General features: G+C 34.4%; 2 protein-coding genes across 3 annotated transcripts; both read left to right on the top strand.

The window, feature by feature from the left end:
- The first annotated feature begins 4,637 nt into the window (after positions 1-4,637).
- Positions 4,638-17,693, top strand: LOC128188505 (GTP-binding protein RAD-like). The gene is made up of 4 exons (XM_052859599.1): positions 4,638-5,518; positions 8,882-8,967; positions 9,877-10,060; positions 16,042-17,693. The coding sequence occupies exons 1-4, from the start codon at positions 4,828-4,830 to the stop codon at positions 16,302-16,304; spliced, it is 1,224 nt and encodes a 407-aa protein (XP_052715559.1). The 5' UTR covers positions 4,638-4,827; the 3' UTR covers positions 16,305-17,693.
- A 2,479-nt stretch (positions 17,694-20,172) lies between these two features.
- On the top strand, positions 20,173-22,059 carry LOC128188506 (titin-like). 2 transcript variants are annotated; one of them, XM_052859600.1, is made up of 7 exons: positions 20,174-20,277; positions 20,453-20,554; positions 20,859-21,167; positions 21,253-21,300; positions 21,433-21,477; positions 21,562-21,589; positions 21,965-22,059. In XM_052859600.1, exons 2-6 carry the CDS (start codon positions 20,471-20,473, stop codon positions 21,583-21,585), a joined length of 510 nt encoding a protein of 169 aa, XP_052715560.1. In that variant the 5' UTR covers positions 20,174-20,277; positions 20,453-20,470; the 3' UTR covers positions 21,586-21,589; positions 21,965-22,059. The 2 variants fall into 2 exon arrangements, with proteins under 2 accessions (XP_052715561.1, XP_052715560.1); XM_052859601.1 differs by lacking the exon at positions 21,562-21,589 and having other exon boundaries at positions 20,173-20,277.
- The last annotated feature ends 2,220 nt before the right edge of the window (positions 22,060-24,279 follow it).

The raw sequence follows: 24,279 nt of genomic DNA, 5'->3' as shown, positions 1-24,279 counted from the left end.
TATATGGTATAAAATTTATTGTTAATTGTTTTTATATTCCTAATGATTAAATTCATCTTTTAACCAAAGCATATATTGATATTCCTAGTATTTACTTTTTTATTTTAAAATATATGCTTGTCCCCATAGGCCTTAATGCAATCTTCATTAATTGATAACTGCTAAGTTAGTAATATTTCTGAAAATTTCTCTCGGTAAATCTTTTTCTACTTTAAAAAGCTTTGAATTAATATCAGAGCATTATAAATGATGGATATTCAGAGTTAGAAAAATTATGTCCTCATATGGATCGGATACTTTAAAACTTTTAGGAAAGGTAAAAAGTATGAAAAGCTCCAGCGGGAAGTGAGCTCATGACTTACAGATTAGTAGTTAAAGCTCTAACCCATTGCGGTACTCTGTTGGGTGATAATTTTGGGAATGAATTATACTTGATTTTATTGTTTATTTCGACAGGATATACGTCACAATATGGAGGTGTCCCATGCCACCTTAAGGTGGTTCTGATGAGTCAGTTGTTGACCATCCAGCCTCCTTTACCTTGCGGTCAAATGTCCCGTATGACTTGAGTTTCCTTGCATGGTGAAATTTTATTTCAAACATTAATGTAAACGTACGTCTACTCACCCCACTACATGATCTCCTACCCATGTACACGGCTTAATTTCTCCTCTTTCTTGCAAAGTTTTGTGGGTTTTTTTTTACGTTGATACTATCTGTATGCGAGTTTCTGATTAGTTAATATAGAGAAATGTTGAAGAAATGGCTTGCAAGAAATGGTTATAACAAACAAATAAGAAAATGAAAATGAAACATAGAGAGATGGAAAATTCAAAAACTAATTTAACTATAGAAAATTTTAAAAGGGTTAAATGATACATTAATTATCAATAGCTTGAGAAATAACACTACCAAAGATCCTTTTAATTCAACAATAATTAATCGAAACAAATTAATCATATAATTTTATTCTTTTGTTTTTTTTTAGATACAGTATTAGCATATAATGATTCATTACACTATATAGACATTTACAACGATGAAGAATTGGGAAAACTTCGTACGCCGTTGCATTATGCAGTAGATCTCCCTCTGAGGGAAAAAACAAAAATAACTCAATGTTTCTGTTGTAACCGACCTTTTTTAAAAACTGTCTTTAAGTTTGAGAACTTAATTAAGTGGCAAGCTGAAGTGACATAGAACACATCACTGTCACTGCCATCTGTTTTACTCTTGTCAAAAGAAAAATTACTTGTAGAATTTTTATTACTTGCGTCATATACTTGATATTTGATCTTTTCAACCAACGAAACACAAAAAACAATCAGTCTTAAAAACGTTACAAAGAGAACTTCAACAAATTGTAAAAGCCGCCAAATCCAATGCATTCCTAGGATGTGATTTTGTCGGAGCTTGTACTCTTGTTGGTATACGAAAAGAGCATGTATTAAATTAGAAGAACAGGGTGCAAGCAAGGACTAGCTCAATATGCTACCTGTGATATAAACCAAAAGAAACGCAACCAAGGCATTGCTGGAATAATTGATAACTCTTTATCATGTCGCAGACATTTACCAAAGGCACCAGCTACACTCACATTAATAAACTGAAGAAACTGCTAAATTATGTTGTTACTTTGAACTTGATGGATAAATCCCTTCCATCAAAAGCAGCGTAATAAACACAATGGAAAAGGGGGATAGTCGGCGACACCGGTTAGCGAGTCCCTACAAACAAGCATTCATCACAGCGGGCACCTGCAAGTAGGTGCTTGTGTTAATTGATATCTGAGGGTGTGCAGCTTGACTTTTCTTTCACTGATACGATTATATTTCATATTTCAATCCTTATCTTGCTTGTTTTTGATATATTGTGAAAATTAGTTTAAGATAAATATTAAAATGCTAGATTCTGTGTGGATAGACATTCATTGTTTTCAACAGCTGAGCGCAGTGGGTATAATTTATTAGGTAAATAGTTTGTTTGACGTCATATTTCTTCGCAATCAAAATTAGGGGTAGTTCTGCAGGAAAAGTTTTTGTAATTGATTGTTGTTTTCTTTAAATAATTCTTTTGTACAGTGTAATTTGTGTTTACTATGCACTTTCAATGGATTTACAATATATATTCATTGGAATAAGAGGACTCAAATAAACTTATATTTATGACATGTAAAAAAGACAATACAAATTTTGGGATACAACTAGGCCTATTTGTTGACATGACTATAAGTGAACCTAGTGTCCTCGAAATTAACACTGATTTGCTTCATTACGCCATTTGTTTACGTTAATCATATCACGAATGGGTGGGACTAAAAATCCACCGGTAGGAAAACTGGAGTCATTTATTTATATTATTCAACATCCTTCCGAATATATACTGACCCTGTAACAGTTGTTAATGTGTTTGCTTTATTTTTCAGCAAATATGAAATTGCAAGAAATCAATGCTGTGTTATATTTGATGCAAGAAACGAATCGTGAAATGGTAATTTTTATTTAAAAAAAACCCAAAAAACCCAGAAAACATCTATGCTAATATTGTACACATTTAAAAGTTCTGAGATGTTGTACTATACTGGGTAGTCAGAACAGTCACCCTTTTTGGTTTTTTTTCCTTTTCATTTTACAGAGGAGATGAGAATTTCCTCTAAGTATCTTGTCTAACATACAGGTATCTCAAAATTAAAATAACTAAATGAAATTCAAAGTTATTTCTAAAATTTATAAATAAACTCATTAATAACTGCACCTTTTATACATCAAAGTTATACGAGTAAATTACATCAATATGACAGTCATATTAATAACTAAAGGCACTGATCTATACGGTTAAGGTTAGCGACCCCATTCAGATGGCGCTACCCAGAGTTATCCCTGTCTGTCAATCGGATAACTGTCAATCACAAACATTGTCAACTGTGATCAACGACCAGCTTTTACTTCAACTATAAAATGCTTTATTTGGTGAAACACCAAAGAAAACAGCTTATTGTCTATAATTTGATATCTTTTTTCAATCTCTAATCTAATTACATAATAAATATGTATAATGTGCGTAAAAATGCATAATTTATCTTAATTGTCGATTAGTATGTTGCATGGAGAGAACATCAAACTCTTCCATATTTGGAAGGTTATATCTCGTCATACCTTGGTCGTGTACATGTACCTTAAAAGCAGAACCAGCCGAGATTTACGGAAAAAATTACAAGAGAGTAAATCAGACGTGTGTGAGTGCAGTCCGTGAAGCCTTTGTTGTCATTGTAGCCGAAGTCTCGAAATAGTTAATATTTACATTCCACTGTGTTTTTCCATTAAATTCTGTGATGTTTAAATGCCTCTAAATGCAACACCTATTTACTGCGTATGAATTTACAAGTAATTTACATAAGTAGTTCTCAAACAGTGATTTCTGTGTTATCGGTTAAAAGATGTATTTTATAAATGTTGTCAAAACACCATGTTTTATAATTATTCAACAAAAAAGTTGACTTTATTTTTAAAAGCAACATTTCAAAAGTTATTTTTCATGGATTATATTTTCATGCTCGTCGATCTCATCTCAACAGTCTCTGTGATAACCAGTTTAAACCGGTTTTACAAATCAGCTGTTCTTGCTGTTACTAATTTACTCCCTCCATGATCTGCACTTTATATCGATTTATTTTAGTAAACAATTGATTTCTTCAGTAAGGGAATGTAAATATAAGCATTGAATGATTTATTTTTGACGTCGTCGTGTCAATAACTGCCGTCAGGTGAGCAGACAAATAATCATAACGCGCTAACGCGCGTTATTCAATTTGTCTGCTCACCTGACGGCAGTTATTGACACGACGACGTCAAAAATAAATCATTCAATGCTATAATGAACTTAGTGCGGTTTATATAAGACACAATTCAACAATGCTAACATTTTCTTGTTTGTTGTGACTTGAATGAATGTTGTGAACATAACTAAGTAAAGATGGGGTTATAAAGGTTAAGAAATGCTATAATTCATACTTTGAAGGCAAATTGCCACAATTTATCCTACAATTTCTTGTTATGTATAAAAAGGGGTCGACTTTAATTCTTGCATTCGGATTGTTGCGTAGAAAATACCATACCGAAACTGATAAGACGCGATAAGCTCTTAAAACTGTTAATTGTGTAAACATAACAAAATAACATAACACGAGCATTGAATATATAACCAAACGCCCTGAGCTCTGAATGTTGATTATATAAGTAAGATATCTTAGTAATGGGGGAGAAAAAGTCAGTCTGTGTAAAATATGAATTTAGTAAAGACCACCGACAAAATTGGATATTGATATATTTTTTGGTTTTTTAATACGCTTTATGATTAATTCAGAGTATTTTTTTAAATTAACCACTATAACGTATTATCAAAAAGTTGTAAATGTGTTGATGAAAATAGCATGGATGATATGTAATTAAAATTTACTTTTGAATACGCACAGGTACAATGTATCATTGTTCAAAATCGAGGGTTTTGGGAATCAAGTTTTGGATTACCGCTATTTGTTTATGAAATCCTGTTAAAACTTTCATCGACCACACAAAGCAAAGGAAACGCTCAAAGCACGTGATCCCAGCTTCTGTAGCATATACAAAGCAGTGCCTCGTCTTGGAGCGTTCAATTTGTCGGGCGACGGCTAGTATCTCGGCAGTATCTCAGCTCTCTTCCTGCGCATCAGATAACATGCTATGATACATTTGCCTTCTGGAACCTAACAAACATTGGAACAGCAGCATGTCGTGATTTCTGGACATAGAGGAATAAATTGTGCTTTCTGATTTTTTATTTTCTGATAAAATGACTATCCACGGTTCTGCGAGGGGACACGGCCAGCCGCGCGGCACCAGTATTTCTTCATATTCCAGCACAGGTTCCGGTATGGAACAGACGACACCTCTTCTCTTGGAGCCAACCGATTTCAGTGGCGGATCCCACTCTAGATCCAGCAGTGTAAGAGAGCACAGAGGTACCCGAGGTCTGGAATCTTCGAAGGGACTCCTGCCTCCCACGCCTGGTGTAATCAGGGGTGGTTCTTTCAGAGAGCCCGGGGAATTAAGGCAAAAAGTTGAGAAGTACAAGAATCGTGTGAATAGCCCCCAGCTTCGCGACTCTCAGCCTCCCGGAAGTTCCCCCGACCTCCTGTCCGTGTCATATGAGGACGTTTCCCGGGGGAAACCGGACGCAAATCTGCGTAGGGTGCGTTCGTTTAAGACGACATCAAAAGGCGTGGTCAACAGAGGAGACTCATTTCGTAAAAAGGGGGCCCGATGCGGCGGGCTTGGCAAAGAAAGCCCTCCCCGAGGCCTGACCCCCAATGTCAGCCCCCATTTGTCGGCCACCCCACGGTTAGCCCCTGCACCTGTAATGGACGGAGACCAAAACTCCTCGTACTACAAAATCGTGGCACTTGGAGCGCCGGGGGTCGGAAAAACCGCCATTACCCAGCAGTTTATGACATCCGAGTATATAGCATTTGATTCTTCAATGGGCAAGTTTATTTTTTATTATCAATCGTTTTGATTATTTACTTTTAAAAGTCTACGAATAATTATGTTAAGTTAATTTTTATATATTCTCTCTCTCTCTCTCTCTCTCTCTCTCTCTCTCTCTCTCTCTCTCTCTCTCTCTCTCCGAACTTACATGCATGTACGTGTTAAGATATGCATATAATTGATTTAACCATGAAAAAAAGAAATGGCACGTAATTTGTTGCTGATGGTGAACACAATTGAATGGCTTGAATGTAAATAATAAGGTTTTGTTTGTCAATGAAAATGTCAGTATGCCAGTGAAAAGCCAAAGCATTCTGTCTAGAATAAGTATAAGTATAACTATTTAATCAAACTTATCAAAAGAAACTGCTACGTGTTCATCTGAATGTTCATTCATGAGGGATTTTCGTATGATATACTTTAGAATACTGTCAAGATAAAAGTATAATTAGTACAAATGACTAGTGCACTATGAATTTGTGACGACAAACACGTATGCCGTTTTTTAATTTAATCATACTCTTAAATTGATATGACGTAATATCCCAGGAAATTTAACAGTGCTTAATGGAATGTAACCCAGGATACCTAAAATATGCTAGATGGCTTTGATAAAATACAATAATGCTAAATCTATTTTCTATGGAGACGAACGCAGATATAAAGCTAATAACTCACCGTGAAGCATCTAAATCTGGCTGTGTAGAGTACATCTCGATCTCTGACCGAGGAGAGCCATGCGCTTAGGTTAAAAAATCAACAGCTTCCAAACTGTTGTCATAATATTTTCAAGTGGCAAGATTTTTACATGAGCATTTTCCACTTACAATTCAATAAGTCGTATTTGTTAGAAATTCTTCCTTCAACCTAACTGTACTTTTTACTTAACATGATGCGAAAAGAAACTTAAAATTAAGAGAACACTTATTATTTTTTGGCATTGTTTGTGAACGACCACATTTCATGAATATGTTTTATGTAAACTAAGACTTGTTAATTTCCGGGACCAATGTTTTGATGTTTCTCACTTTTTGGCCACGTGCTTGACACATTGATTGGCTTCTACGCATGTTACTGTAAAATCGAGTCAGTGAAAAAATGAGGATAAAATGAACACAAAAAAATCCCATACTTCTATTTTCACCAATGGCTAACTAACATCCTTAAAATCAAAATTACATTTGTCGATGCCACTGTACTCAATATCTAATGGCAGGATTCAGTTCGATTTCTTTTTTTCTTTTTTTTTTTTGGAGGGGGGGGGGGGGGGATTCGAATCTTGTTTAGCGCACCATTCATTCATAAGATTTTTTTTCGAAGACAGCTGACTAACTACGCCGTAATTTTAGAAAGCAAGCTTCCAACACCAAGTGATGGTTATACGCATATTAAAAGGAAAGCCAAGGTCCTTTAGATGATATTACTGTCTAATATTCCCTGCCCTCTAATTAAATCATGTTCCGAGTCAGAGAAGTTCGTTGTCCGTTATGTTTTTGTATTTCTCTCTCTTCGTGTCTCAAGTACTTTGTTTTGTGCGGTATGGCGAGTAATAAAGCGTTGACTGTAGGGTTAGGATGGACATTGTCAGGTTTCTTTCTACAAGGACTTCCTCTGAACACTAGTACTCCAAGGCGCACTTGATTCTCGAAGGGCACACAGCTTCTAGGTACTCTACTGTTCGGAATACAAGGCGTCCTTTTCTCAGCAATTAATACGTGGTTTTTTTTTGGCTGCAAAAATTCCATTAATTAAAGATCTATTTAAGGAACGCAGAAGGGTTTTTCAAACGATTTAGGGTTATTGCAATTGCAGAGATAATACTCTCAGCTTCCGCTGATTGTGTACAGTGCCATACTTTTAATGTTTATCACACACACTGATGGTCATGTAGTTAATTTAATTAAATATGTCGAGCTGAAAAAAAACCCCGAGTCATGGCCACTAATTTCTAGAAAAAAAACCACATGAACTAAAAAGGGTCATAGGGTGTGAGACCTTTTTTGTATTATCAGGAATCATTCGGAGATGAGTAATCAGCTGATTACGTTCACACAGATATCAAAAAGACGCGAATTCTACATATACCTTGCTATCTTCCCCTTTTCTACTTTCGATACGTAGCCGACAAATTTAGAAACCAGTTTGTGTAGTTTTAATCAGAGATTTTCTTCAAGGATAATCTGTTTTTTGGTGAGAATTTAGGACTGCGTATTAACCTACTGATCTAAATAAGCCGAGGGAGTTCGAATGAACAACTAATTCATCTTTAACACCCTTCATTTATTTCCCATGAAGACAGGAGATTAAATAGTGTAATTTCGAAAATCTCGATCACTATTTGGACCAACGATTTTTTATTTTTCCCTGACAGTGGGGAAATTAAAAAAAAAACCGTAGAAAAAAAACCCAGAGGATTAATCAGATTCTTTTAGATATTTGAATTCCGGATTTAAAGTTTTCATTGTCTGAAAGAATTTTTGCTAATTTTTCCTATACTTTTTAAGTTAAAATACCCCATTTAATTTGATAAACTATGTTCGATACAAATAAAGCTAAAATTTTATGTATGTACAAATGTGAAAACTTTTTTTCATTTTTAGCGTTTCGCATGTTGCGATCTCATCAGCATCGTACGTTTAACGTACAAAATTTCCACCCATTTTATATCACCCCTTTTTATCTCTGAGGATAGATGATTTTACTTAGTGAAATCAACAGTATAAGAGAAGAAAACATTTCTGAAATACCGATGCTCTAGAGCTCTTGGGGTTCTGTTGCACGTGTAAACAGCGCATCAATCTCCGTCGACTGACATAGAATACCAACGAAACATGGCCACAGTCAGAGAGGGAAAAATCAGACTAAATGTTGTTTTATCATTTTAAACTAACGAAGTTTGACATCAGCGAGTGTCTCCAGCCGAAGAATTGCTTCTAGTGGTATGAAAATCCGCCATGTTCTGGCAATATATTTATACACGTGAAATAGCTTCTTAGACCAATTTGTTTATAGTTTACGGCTGTTAGACATTCAAAAATAACTCCATGATTCAGCCTGCATGTAAACTGAAACATTTGACCGATTTGCATTTGGGGTGAAATCTAAAAGAAGGCTTTTGGATGACGTTGACTTGAGTTATCGTATTTCCAACAGCTTCCATGGCGTCAAGGGATAGACTTAACAAAGAGATCAAGAAAATTCCGCCAAAATACCCTCTAATTAATTGCTGCAATTAACATTGCCGTGTATCTTGGATCAGTAACAAAAACCATCTTGCTAATGCTAAATTGCCTTGTTTATCTTTAGTATCCTTGAATGCTTTCTCAGTGTTTTAATGATATTTGTATATTCTATTGTAGATCAAAGTGAGCATGAGAAAACGATATCGGTCTTACTGAATGGGGTGGAATCTACCGTCGAGTTTCTTGATGGCATTGATATACAGGTATACAATTAAACGGGGTCCATTTATGAACAGAAATAAATATTGTTGCAATAAAATGAAAAGGTAAAAATAGATATATTGAGCAAATAATAAGTGGACAATGTCTTAGTACACGTAGGTTCGTTTTCTTTATTTTTTCTTTTTGAAGAATCGTTCATCGCTCAATTGATAGTTTGTAGACGCTGCATCTTTATGAAGTCGTTGACTGTGTTTACATGATAATGTATTCAGCAATAAGTTCAGCATTTTTGTGATAAATTTGAGCATATGTAACTTGTATGCACAAGTTTTTTTAAAACTAAAATAATTTTGTCCTTATTTGTAGATATCATGTTTAAAAAGAATTCTTATTTTTAAAGATTTGTTAATAAATGAGAGTTTGAGAAAGTCATATTGTATAAACTTCATACTAAGTTTTTCTACATCATTTTCAACATACAATGTAGATTACATGCAATTGCCCTAATGAAACAAATGCAAAGACAACAAAGAACATGTACATGTATTAATAAACAATAAAAACGTGGCTCACTCATACATAAAAATTCATGTTTTCATGTACTTTTCCTCAGTCTTACCATGACTGTTGGTGTTTAGATTGTTTGCAAATTTTTCTATTCAATTTTTCAATTCATTTAAAAGCGAGATATTCGTTTACTATTTCTTGATGTACTGGTAATTTAATGTTTAAGTTTCTATATTACATTTGTTCTTTTAAACTTAATTTAGCTCAAAAGATCATAACACTTTTGTTTTACAAAAATACCATAGATATATGTATGTATCTGTTAAATGTGCATATTAAAAGAGAGGATCCTTAATTAAAAATTTTGAATGAAAAATCTCTTTGTTTTGCACGCTTTTTGTTTTATGCGTCAGGTTCGATATTTACATGCTGCTTTGTTACAGGGCGATCTAGAGGACATTCGGGCGGACGCCTTTCTGGTGATATTTTCCATTGCACACCGGGATACCTTTGACACTGCCGTCCAACTGCTACAGGAGCTGCGTATGGACCTAGGGACGGACCGGACCACGATTCTAGTGGGAAACAAGTCGGATCTGGTCAGAAAGCGTAAAGTCACCACAGAAGGTTAGTGTCTACTCCGCCAATATACCCATAATTGTGAGCACAACGATAACTGTTATACAATGTACTTTGGTTTCAATGCCAATTATCAGGAGTGTTGTTAGTAAGATAATCCACGAAATTAAATGTTCACAGAAGTACAATATTAAGTAACATATTGTTTTGTTTAAATTATTGGTCACGAATTTAAGTATCCTTGTAAATGTCATTTTCACTTAACCCACGAAAATTGATACCCACGATTATTAATAAAATTAAAGTTTATCAAGATAGTTGCCCTTCGACTGAAGTTTGAGTTTGAGTTCTGTTGCAAGAATTGATTGTAGACTGTCTCACGTAGCTCTGCATTTAGTAAAATATTGTACAATTAACGAGTTATTTTTGTGAGATCAATACATTTAGAACTGCCTATGATTCGCCTAACCTAAATTCTGTCCCAATATATTTATGCCGCACATTTGAACTATTTTTAATAAATATACACATACCTGTAAGAGAAGTGCAAGTGAAATCGATGAAAGGGAAACTTTTCGAAATATTTTCATTGACACATTTTCACATTTCACTCAAAAAATATTCACAGGAACGAAAACCGATTTCTTAGGGAGATTTATAATGTGGAATGCTGACATTTTTTGGGGAGTTAATTTTAATCAACTCTCCAATGCAGTTACTCAGACAAACCGAAAGTGAAACAGTGTTTGGACCTCAGCACCAATCATTGCTGCTGACAAGACTTAGTTCTTGAAAATAATTGATAAATTCGATGTAATGTATGCTAAAGCATTGTTTTTCAAGGAAACTTATTTATAAATACCTTGAAAATAGTCAGATTTTAAATGGTACGAACAATTTAAATATTTTTGGTAGTCGTATGTATTCCTACGCCAGAGTTCAATAAAGTCTCGTTCAACTGGACGCTCGGCTGTCTCCGTAAATCCTTGTCGGATAATTACGGTGTCAGCCGAGCGTTTGGTTGAACGAGACTAGAGATCAGTTTTGCTTGGATCCATACAATTTTCGACAAATATTTCTATTACTGATACATAGTAGATTGAATTAATTTTATCTTTGAATATTATTTAACATGATTCATATGGGGGTTTCTCGACATTCTTGTCGAAAAAGTCCAAAAATCCATATTATAAAAATGTGCGTTATTCAAATTAGAAACTACATGTACTTGTCATGCAAAATAACATATCGTTGATTTTAAAATAAATAAACATCGACAAAATCAGCTCCCGTCAGTTCTTCAGTACTTTTGATTTTTTCGGAAGCCACATCGAATACCTCGCACAATTTATCAACGTTATCATCCGGGTACTTTAATTTCTTTTTCAATGGAAATTTTAGCCGTGCATTGACATGCTAGAGGGGAACGTTTCAAAGGGGAAATCTAGGGATTTTTTCATACTATTGATTGAACACCCTTTGAACCCAGAGGTTTTTATGAATATTCGTCAATCTTAGTAGCTGCGGCAAGTGACTCAGCTATCAATACAAAACCCGGAAATTGAATTCAAACGACCAGTTACCTTGGCAACATCTGTTATGTGTAAGGTCAAACGTCTGCTTGACAGATTCGTAAAAACTACACTTGACTAGTAAAAGGTTGAAGAATGTTTTCGAAGAATACACAACAACAAAAGTTGCGTAATTCACATTTTTAAATGAATACGTTGCCAAAGTCAAAAAGATAGCATCTCTAACCACCTGAAAAAACTCCGTTTTTAAAGAGCAACAACTAAAATTTGGCATGTCATTCACTTAATTTTTTCTTGCATTTTAGAATGATAGCATTGTTTCGCAGCACAAATATGTAAATTTGGCAACTACTTATTTGATTACAGGGAGTACATACGAAATCGCCGAAGTATGATTCTATCATCCAGCATTTTGAGATTGTAAAACTACTAGATTTATCCACAGGTGCTTGTGGACTGGACCGTGCACTACCCCCCCCCCCCCTTTTTTCTATATTTTTTTTCAAAATTTTTTTTTTATTTCTTTTATTAATTATCATTAACAACCCCTTATATATGTCTCCAGCCGAAAAAAAAAGAAATATCACGACTTGGTAGCATTTTATAATCACACTCGTTTCCCCTATATATATAAAGAGAGAAGGTAAGCAACTCCCGTTTGTTTACATTGAGGTACCACCTGGGAAATTCAAACGATTACTATATCAAAAATCGCTATACCTTTGGTGTCATCTATTTTTCTCACTTCCACACATATCCTTCTATCTGAAAACTTATATAAATTAGCACGCTGAACCGTAATCTATCCAATTAATAAACATTTGTCACTCGCGACCACGATATTTTGAAACGTTTCAAGTAGAAGCTACGGAAGTTAGCTGCACAGCGACATCTATGCTAAGAACGATAAGTCATCCCGTGTTCCGAATGTCATTGACTTAACGGTAACGCACGAGAGGCCCGAAAAAAAGTTCGGGAAAAGTTTTAGATTAAATGCAAAATTTCAGCATTTGAATATCTGCCGTCTTCTATGCCAGCCCACCTATGAAGTGTCTGGGCTTTCAAATCCTGGTAATGTGTTGCTGCAATGCCTGTAGAGCAAACTATTGATACTTCTTTTTTTTTTAGTATACCTAATGTGTTTTGCAATTTTTTAGTTATGTATGTTTTGCCTGTCCCAGCTTGGCCAGTGATGACCAAGTTATGGCCATTAATTGCTGCTTGAAAGGTAAACAATTGATCTACATCCATTTTCTTAAATATTGCACTAAAACTTTTCCCGAACTTTTTTTCGGGCCTCTCGTGCGTTACCGTTAAGTCAATGACATTCGGAACACGGGATGACTTATCGTTCTTAGCATAGATGTCGCTGTGCAGCTAACTTCCGTAGCTTCTACTTGAAACGTTTCAAAATATCGTGGTCGCGAGTGACAAATGTTTATTAATTGGATAGATTACGGTTCAGCGTGCTAATTTATATAAGTTTTCAGATAGAAGGATATGTGTGGAAGTGAGAAAAATAGATGACACCAAAGGTATAGCGATTTTTGATATAGTAATCGTTTGAATTTCCCAGGTGGTACCTCAATGTAAACAAACGGGAGTTGCTTACCTTCTCTCTTTATATATATAGGGGAAACGAGTGTGATTATAAAATGCTACCAAGTCGTGATATTTCTTTTATTTTTCGACTGGAGACATATATAAGGGGTTGTAAATGATAATTAATAAAAGAAATAAAAAAAAAATTGAAAAAAAAATATTTAAAAAGGAGGGGGGGGGGGGGGTAGTGCACGGTCCAGTCCACAAGCACCTGTGGATTTATCTGGGAATTGTAATGGTTATCTCTTGGCTACACATTGGAAGCTAACGTCAGAATGGAGAGATAGGAAGCGACGAACACATTAATATAAATTGTTGCGAAGCATTGTGTCTTTTCTATTTGCTAGTCGTTGTCCTCGTTGCATCACGTTTCTCTGAGACAGAATCACCAAGACAGCGTTAGCATTCATAGACACAATACATTGCTTAATAATAGTCTGCAAGTTTGCATGGATTTGACGAGTCTATTCTTTCAACTGGAAACAAACATAGTTCATGCGGTTTACAATACCGAATTCAAAGTACCTCTTATGTGTAGGGTTATTCCTTATTGAAGAAATAATGTATTGATTTTTCTTTCATTGAAAAGAAAAGAAACATCAAGTTGAATTTCAAAGTAAATACAGTATTTGATGTGTATGTATGCATTAAGACCAATTTTAAATTGTTAAAAGCACTGTTTTACATTTGATTTCAACATATGATATATCCATCCTACCAAACCTTCTTTCTCTCTTAATAAACCTTAGGCTTAATATCAAATGTTCCAATCCTTCCGGAACCTGCATCAAATTATTAACTATAAGCAAGCTTGCAGTGAAGAGACCATTACTTTTGATTGAATGTCAGAGCTGGCGTTGTCTGTTTCACTCACTGACATCGCTGTCCGTCTGTGAAGGATTTGAACAGCCAAATTCATCTGTTTATCTCTATTAAAGAATATTGAATGGTACTCCCCTTTGTGACGTCATGCAGACAACTATTATTCTGACACTCCCAACGAAATCTTGATCAAGAAAACGTTTTTTGCAATCAATTTATAGATTTACTTAATGCATATAATTTTTTGCACCTAGATTTTATCACGTTATCTGGTGAGCATCAAATAATTTCAAATTTATAACTGCACTTTTTGTTCCACATGAAGAATGCTGGATTGGATTAGTTAATGTTTTCTTTGGCTGTGGAACTTGATATTTTTGAAGTCTGCTCCAGTTCTTTGACAATTGTGCATTTGCTAACAAATTAAATTTTCCGTTTATTTTCGGAAAATTGAACACACAAAAAATTACAAACGAGAGCATTTGCTATATTCACGTTACAGAGTTATGTTTTAACTAAAATACTTTGGAATTCTGTCAAATGCCTGAACTAATTAACCTAAACATGTTCTTCATTATCGGGCCACATGATGCATTTTTACAGACCGTATCGGCGAGAACAATAAAGTAGTTTTGGCAGAATGTTGTGAAAAATAAAGAATTTCCCGTGGTTAGAATGAAGCTATTTGCCATAAACCCTCAAGATCGATCAATTATTTAACTCTCTAGACAATTATGTTAACTTATGCTGCATTTGAAATTAATTACCCGTGTATTTTTTTCTTTTGATATTTTCTTTAGCTGTATTTTTAACTTTTTCTCAGAGAGGTAACTTGGATGACTGTTAGAGTTAACTGGTTGGTTTTGTAAGAACTCTATAACCAATTACAAGAACCGTTATCAACGAAAACCTGCCTATATTTCAACTTGATGTTTATATCGGATGAAGACTTTTATATATTTGATATATGCAGTTGAAATGCCAATTTTCCACCATCTCTCTGAAAGATGATTTACAAAGTGAATAGTTTTTCGTAGAAAGGGGTCGATAGTTTATATTTGAAAACAAACAACATGTAACCCCGGCTCTTGTAAAGTTCATCGTTTACGTCACAAAATACTTCTGGAAAACATCGACATTTTCCAGTCTCAATAGTCCCTCTGTAATATTTTTTTCAAAAAACCCTAAGTTAACGTAAGGATATCTGAGAGCAGTCGTGATTTTTCAAGTGTCCGCTAAACCCCAACAAGGCCGCCATTATTGTCTGTTCTTAACGTCTTGGCAACTTATCGGTCCAGGTGGAGCTCTCGGGTGAAAGTGAGATGTCTACATCAGTAAAATACGTGATGTAAAAATTGAAAGAAAAATAACCATCTTCATCGGTAATTATCCTATAGCAGGTGTTTTAGACATTTTAAAACGCACGTGCCCTGAAATCGTTTATCTTTCGTTTTTCAGCGACGGGTAATTTGCGTTTATTTCTCATGTGATACGTTTTCATTAAAAATTTGGCATGTGTATGTCAATTTAAATCTGATGAATTACGTTTAGACTCAAAAAGTTAATAAACCATGTCCTAAAAAGGAGGAACACTTAGGACATGTTACCAGTTTTGATATAAGGAATAAGGAATCATTCTTTGAGTATTATGAGGTGATAATTTTGGTCGGGCGTGATCAAATCCAATAAAGCCCGAAGGGCTTTATGATAGATTTGATCACGCCCCGACCGAAATTATTACCTCATAATATTCAAAGAATGATTCCTTATTTCTTATATTTATATAATTTTAAACCATCTTACGATTAAATATTTATCGGGAAATATAAATAAGCAAACCCCGCTGTCGCCTCAATTTGGCTTTATGAGTTATATAGTACAAAATCGATACGTAGTGTTGTCACAGGCAAAGACACAGGAAAATGTAAATATATAATGATACAAAACGTGCTCAATGGCAATGTCTTCAAGAATTATATCATACGTTTCCAACTGTACATGAAACATAATTTAACAATCGTGTCACTGTGTATATTGGTTTTAATTAGAATCAATTTCATGTTTTATTTGCAGAAGCATTGGAGGTAGCAAATCAGTATGAGGCTAAGTACACTGAAACTTCGGCCGCGCTGAATCACAATGTAGACGAACTATTGGTTGGGACTATAGACCACATCCGGTACAAACTTAATCCGTCCTTACCGGAACCGATTCTGAAATTAGACACCAGGAAGTCGCATGCCATGCGTGTTCCATCATTTAAAGGACCAATTGACTTTTTCAGAAGGCTTTTTAGCAGAGGGAACAAGAAGTCACCGAAGCTGTTGAAACCGTAAAAGAGTGAAACGATAATCAAAAATCATTTAAGATCACTTTCAATGGCATTTTAATTTCTTTCTTTTTTTTTTGGTTAAAAGCAATTTGATCATTTGCAAAATGTTTTTCATTATTTTGTATGTATTTATAAATTATACTCTGTGATATTTATATATCGCCACAAATCAATAATTATTACATGTATGTACTGTTCAATAATAATGAAAATTTCTTCAGCCTTATTCGAGAATAAGTATAGTATTGTTCTTGATCTGACATGTTACGATTTAAATGTGTTTATTTTTTATTACACTGATTCAAAATCAATTGTTTATGTCTTTTCTTCTACTCTGTTTCCAACAATCAAGTATTACTATTATTAAATCAATAACCCCCGAGTTCCTAAATTTGTGTAGATAAATGACTCGAATAGAAAACTCAAAATAGATCCGGAATGTATGGCGCAGATTGTCTACATTTTTTTCATTTGCACTAGAAATTCAGTTTATGTACAAAAGTTTTCTTAGTTTTTACATTCTAAATCATTGCCCCCTGTTTACAGTAACTGCACTTGAAGTTTAAAAAAATTGTTTACCAAAACAAAGCACGTTCATAGGAGAGCAGGGGGTTCTTGACCTTTGCTATCATTGATTGTAGACACATTTTGTGGGAGTACCTCTAATCAAAAGCAATTTCTTGGCTAATGTGTTAATTTAGTTTCTCATGAAATGGTCCTGAAAAATAAACATATTACGATGTTTTCCTTCTTCTAGCTTGTATAATTAACCTTTATATTTCATTATCAATTGAAATGAGTGAAAAATAATCTACAGGCGGAAGCAATGAAAGGGGGCAAAGATCAGGATGTTTTGAAATGTATGGAGAATTACCCCGTACCTGATGACTTCTTAATTAAATCATTCCACTCCTGGCATGTGCCTGATAAGTAGGGTTAGAATGACCGAAGCAAAATTCATTGAATATATATATTTATCTAACAAAGAAATTTTATCAGTTTTGTAGAATACTTACTATTTGCTTATCAAAGAAAAGGTATCAGCCGAAGCTCATCCTCGTTAGATTATGGGGAATGGTTTTGTAAATATACGTACGTTTTGATGACTGTGTGATGGGGATTATATCTTTGAAGCGATAGAGTTTATCGCCTATGTAAAACAATTGTACTGTTGTGAATCTGTATTTTAGTTTGTTAACATGATCCTCGTTCATAAATTTCATATGGTGCTCTGTACATCTTGTGAATCCAAAGTTATTCCGTTTGTTATAATTTTATACGTATAATGTGTATATTTCATACAGATATATTCTTTATGTATATATTTAAACATTCGATGTTTTACTATACGCCATGTTTCATTTTTCTGTCAATAAAATAGCAACTTGAAGAATTTTTTTAATCAAATTTTACAGAGACGATCAAGGTTAACGTTGACAAGAGAAAAAAATCATTGGCCATGGAGTGCGTACATATGAAAAAAGATGAATTTCATATCTTTTTATGCAGGGATAATTTTTTGATTTGCAACTTTTGTATGGCAGTTTTTCCGTTTATTTGCCAAGGAGCAGGTGCTATGTCAATTTCAGAAGGCGCAGTTGCAATCAAGTGTGGTTAACGCCCACGTGACACCGATAAACTCCTTAGCACTTTATCACGTGGATTGCTCCATAAATTAAGACTAATCAAACTAGATACTTTATGGGCAAGTGGGGTATGTAACATATTGATAATGTCTGCAAAAATAATCATTTCCCCGCTCAATTTTGCTGTTTCGTAATTTATATAGTATAAAAAGGCATAAATGATTAAACGAAGAAAACGCAAATAATCTTGATTAAAGGTTAAAGCTGAAATCTAGTATTAAACTTTTACCGATAAATGTTTTCATTTAGCAAGAAAGACCATGACATCGTCATCTTATCAAATTGATAGGTCATTCTGCTTCATACCACTGATTCACAATATCTATCTAATTAATAGTGCAGAACTTTAACAGATAGATATTGCATAATATCAAAAATATCCATACCATTGTCATCTAATCAAATTGATATAGGAAATGCCGGTTCATACTTGGAATTCACAATTTATCTCATACTTCAATTGTTTATAGATTTATACACGTTTGCTGTAAGAAACAAGTTACTGAATTCCGTTTGATCTCTAAGTAAATATTCTTTTCAGTTTGTTTCGCAACAACTACATGTACTATAAAACTCTCTCTCTCTCTCTCTCTCTCTCTCATATGATAAAATTCCATCATCATAACACTTCCATAGGAAAAGGGGAACCTGTTGGGCATCCCCAGACTACTTGAGATCTGGCAGCCTCTCGCCTTACGATGACTAATGCTCATTTCTGTACTTTGATGCGCTGTTTACAGAATGCTTGTGGAAACCGAAGTTGAAAATGTCTCTTTGACGTTCTGTTAACTCTTAACTGCCAAAAACGTGAACATATACACAATAATGAATAAGAATTTCGTAGTAATTTGAAAAGAGTATTTACCCAAATTATAACGCTTAGTGCTCAAGTTTACAACTTGTAATCCTTTAAGAGGTATGGGTTCAAATATTGCCAAGGTTAAAATGCCACTGGCCATGAAATTGGCAGCAAAAATATCAACAGGATTATAACTTTGAAAATTCTGAATCCGTGCTGCTAAGCCATGTATTTTGAAAATGGATCATCTTTCAAAAGTTATAATTTTTAATGCACCGAATATTTGTTGCTGGCTGTCCAAACATTATCATAAAGAATGTTTGAGCAATGTTTTATGCAGTCTACGAGTTGCACTGGAGAGTCTTAGCATCAAGGATGCTGACATTAATGACAACTCTCCGCATTTATAGATGTATGTATGAGCGTGCTCGTTTTGTATTTTTTGTTTTTTTGCACCCTAAAAATGCACCGTACTATGCGAGAGAGAATAAAACCAAAAGGCATTTCAAGGATGCCGTTGAAAATTAGCATTGTGTCAGTAAATATCAAACGGCGACATGCTATTTCCTTGGTTGATTTGGAAGCAACGGAGTGGCATGGCGCTGAATTCTAGCGGAGCAACCAGGGTGGAAACTTCGTATAAAACAAGAACGCAAAAAAGTTGCTGAATGCAATAATAAGTATAATGTTATGATGTTTCTTGCACATGTTTTACGATTAAAGATTTATCTGAGTGCGTGTATACGTACGCGATAGCATTGTTTAGAAAAACGCACCAGCTGAAAGGAAAAAAAATTCAAACATTGGAATATGTTAATATTCATTTATTTGAACAAAACTCGACACATTTTTTAATTAATAAGTTTAATCGAGACTATTGTTTAACTGCAGATTGAGGGTCAGCAAAGGAGAAGACTTGAACAATAGAAAAAGTAAGTAATCAAAAAGGATGAGGATAAACTGTATACATTTAATTTGAAATCTCCAAAACCGTTCAAGAAATACTGCGATTTTGAATTCTAAATGTGAGCAGCAATTGGCATCAAATATTGAATATTTCCTTTAATAAATAACGGTTCTTCATACAATGGCCTTGAGCTAATTTGTCTCCACTTGCCGAATTTACCAAAAATTGCCCTATCATTACTAACTTTCGTTAATATCTCTTTATCTACCTTTCTAAAACGCACATACATGTATCTCATGTATACAATAAAGTTTCATAAAAAGATTTTATTTTGAAATCTTTGAGCATTTCGTTTTAATATCAGTGGCACAATAACCCTGTACAGGTTGCAATGTTGATACTGTTGTCTGCACGTTAAAGTCTCGCCATGTGTCTACCAGTATTTATGGTACCTTGTTATTGCGGACTGCTAACAGAAGTGCTATGGTGCTCCTAATGGCATTTGTTTAGCACAGCTGGAGACCCTAAAACTCATCTATAGATTTTGTATAACACGCCCGAAATAAGATATAAACTCCCGGGTTTTGTACACCAAAAATCATTCCCGTTTGATGCAATAGGTTACGTAAGTATTTCAACCAAAATAAACTGTGAATAGACAAAAAATGTTGGTCTACGTATTTATATATTTCCAAGTTCGCGGCTAAAGTTACAGTGTTAGCTATTCTACATAAGGTCTTTACAGGTTTTATAATGTTGTTTTAGCCAACGTCTGTCTGTTCTCTCTTCTTTGGATATAGTTATTGCCAGACACTACGATGAAGTTCCTGCTCCTCGCCATCATTGCTGTTGCTGCCCATGGAGCTCCATTAGACCAAATACAACAACTCCCGCTCAAGCCGGTGAATAACTCTCTTACAAGCAATCTTACCACAATATCACATTGTGATTAATAATAAAAGTGATGGGGTGCACATTTTAACCATCACAGAGTTTTTTTTTATAGAATAGCTGATTATTGCTATTCTCAATCGTACCTGTTGTTCTGATGCGTATAAATAAAACTTTGGCACAATACCATTTTTTTTATATAAAAAAGAGAAGAAAAGGGAATATAAATACTTAGTGTTTAACCTAAATCATTTGTTCATGTTTTGGACAATTTAGATATTCTTATGAAAGAATATTTCTTTTATTAATTGCAAGGGAGAATCCAGGCAACAGACAGAGCAATCTTCTTTGAAAGAGGAAGAACTAAAACCCGAAACCAAACCGTCCTCAAGAACAGCAGATCTTAGACCGGAATTCGCAGTCGAGGAAGATTTGAAACCGGAAACGAAACCTGCTCAACAAATTCGAAGCGAACAGGATGCGGAAGAGGATTTGGTTCCGGAAACCAGACCGGTTGAACGAAGAGATTTGACTGATGGGGAGGACGAAGAGTTGGTACCTCAGACGAAACCAGTCCAACGGAGCAGTGAGTTAAAACCGGAAACTAAACCATCCCCTAGTCAGGTAAGTGCATATCCTAGTCAAAGTTGTGTGGTTAATGTTTAATCTTATGTACTGTATAAAATTATTAGAGAAAAAATAATTTCAGTATGTTCGTCGACCGACACCAGAAGAATTCGAGCCGCCCAAGAGAAGGGTATGATTGTCATTTTGGTTGGGTGCATGGGGGAGGTGTAGGAAAATCTTCTTATCTTTACTTATACTTGTATACATGTATTTTTTCTTATTCTTTTTTTTTTTTTTAATAAATGTGTATTCATTTATTTAGTTTGTCCCTCGGCCAGTGCCGGTAGATGAACCAAAGGAAAATCAGGTATTACCAGCCGTTTGATCTTGTTTTGTTGTATGTTAGTTTCGGGTGTTTATATTTATTGTTGTAAAAATATTTTATATGCAGGTTGAGGAGAAAACAGAAGAATGATATGGTATGTATGAATATACTACAGTGTAGGTCAAAATTTACACTCAAAATTGTTTATTTTGTGAGTTCAAAGGGAACAGGCAGAAGTGAAATGAATAATTACCCTTCCTGTCAATATCAATACATTCTACAGACTCTGGTCCCATGAAACCATACAATATATTAAGAGGCAAAAAAAAAACCCTCCAAAAAACAGAATTACCCTTTTTTAGCAAGCAAGTATATAAAACGAACACTTACACAGACATTGCTTCATGGTCGGGTGATCGTTGAGGTCCATGGGCCTTCTTTGTTGATCAGATACACATTGTTGTTAATATTTTTTTTAAATATTCAAGTATTTGTTAATGAATATACATGTACATAACCTATATTGTAGAACGAGAAAGAGAGTTGAGCTGGAAAACGAGAAGAATATGAACATCTGAAAAAAATTGAATAAATTACTTCAATAAAGTTATTTTTGAACTTTTAGTAGTTTTTATTATATCTTATATTTTTAACACGACATTCGCAATCCCTTTTGTCATCTATACTATAACTAATTGTGTTAATTTGAAGATATCTGTATATTTCATGTGACGGTGTAAGAGAGAATACGGTCAGTCGGACAGTACAGGTCATGACATGGAACAGATACATGTAGATCATAAACTCTGCAGTAAGTAGCCAACAAGGGTACGACATGCGGCGACCAGTGTTTAGCGAGAAATTATTAATACGTGTCAAAGTAACTTAGCTGATTGTACATCTACATCTATGTAGGCTTTATATCTATAGTGAGCGAATTCTCAAAATTCCAACGGTGGTTTTAAATTTCTGCATTACCAAAACATAAAAGAGGACTTTAAAACAACATGCATTGTAGAAATAGACAACAAATACAATCGCGGTAAAAATTCTGCAATGTTACAGTATGAGTGATATAATTATCCGTATCCCCTATGATTGACGCGAGTCCTTTTTACACTTTGCAGTAGGAACTTCAATAATGACAGCTATCATCTTGTATGTACTCTTGTAAATACAAGGACACGTGAAAAGTACAAGAGGCACTAAGCACCCGAAATCTCCTGACTCTTGTTGTGAGAGCTAGCACGTGCACTGTGCATAAAACGCGATTTCAAAAGTAATTCTATAGAGTGCAAGTCGTTAGGGCGAGGCGAGAAAATCAAAGGGTGAAACCGAGGGTCTGCATCGTGTGTGTTCTGTGTTATGTAAGAGTTTTAAATAAAGATATTTTTCTGATCTATCCATGGAGGAGGAAATATTCTTTTAATTAAGTCATAATTAAAGGTATCGCAGATGCCCGGCCACTGTAGGAGTGCACTACTCGAGACCTAAATCCCATAAAATTATGGAATTTTGTATCTCAAAGTCCTGTTGTTAATTTGTTAATTTACCAGATGGCAGATTTACAACACGACAGTAGAAATTAAATGGCTTAAATATTGTTGCTTAAAAAATACTCTAAAATATTATAATTGTATATGCCTGAATATCTTAGTAATTAAAGTTTAACTTAATATGTTTCAATATTTTAAAAAATGAAATATGATTCTTGGCATATTATTTTCAATCGTGGAATATTATTTGTAACGCAGGAAATCTTTGTTTAAGTTTTTCTTTAGTTATTTTATATGGGGTTTCCTTATTTTACTTTTTATGTTTTACACGATTTAAAAAAAATATATAATTAATAACATTAATAATCATTTTAATTAGAAAAAAATAATCTACACAATCTGAACACACGAAATCTACGGTTGACAACTCCGATGTCAGGTTGGTTTGCAGTTTGAATAAATAAAATTATGTTCTAATTCACCCATTCTAACGAACATAAAATATTCATACACTAAAACTCAAAACACCAATATATAGGAACAGCTCGGCTGCGCGAGTGCAAGACTTTTTTTATTACATCATATACGTACAACCATTTTTTTTTTCGTTTTCCTTCATTCAACATTCTACAATATAAAAACATTTAAACTTAGTGGGTGGGTAAGGGTCTGTTGCACGATAGGCAGCGAATTCTCGAATAAATTTTACTACTTTAAGCACGTGCACAGGTAACTTTCGATACGCCTGAGTAACTTAAACGACCAATGCTATCATAGACAAAGACAATGAAAAAAAGTAAATATTGTAAAATCTGTCGTAAGAAAGTGATCTTTTTTCGTTTGGCCCTAAAATACACACGAACTCGACATTCAGCCTATGTAAAATAGTAGGGGGTTGGCTTTTGTAAGCATTGGCGGATCCAGAGTAGGGTTCGGGGTTGCCCCCCCCCCCTTCTCTTACATATACATTCCATCAATAATTCAAATATAATAAGTAACTAAGATATACATGTAGCTTATTGGTAAGAATTTCAAATAATGTATTTTTTTAATTTTGGAGTGACAAAACACTAACAATATTTTATACAAAAACCCTTGGCTAGCGAAGGCGATATTTTTATCAGAATAAATTTGGGTGCGTTCAGAGTACTGCCGTTGGCTGACAAAATTACCACCGGTAATTTTTTTTTACCATTGGTATGCCAACGGTACCAATGTTTGTCGATAAAATTTGCCATAGGTAGACATTTCTGCAGACGATCTAGAGCTTTGTAAGCGATGGTAACTTTTTATGACGTCACAAAAATGGCGGATATTGTGTATTGCATTGAAGGCAACAGATTAATTT

The sequence above is a fragment of the Crassostrea angulata genome, chromosome 6 (assembly GCF_025612915.1).
Source record: "Crassostrea angulata isolate pt1a10 chromosome 6, ASM2561291v2, whole genome shotgun sequence".
NCBI classification, from domain to species: domain Eukaryota; kingdom Metazoa; phylum Mollusca; class Bivalvia; order Ostreida; family Ostreidae; genus Magallana; species Magallana angulata.
This window is presented reverse-complemented; position numbering and strand designations above follow the sequence as displayed.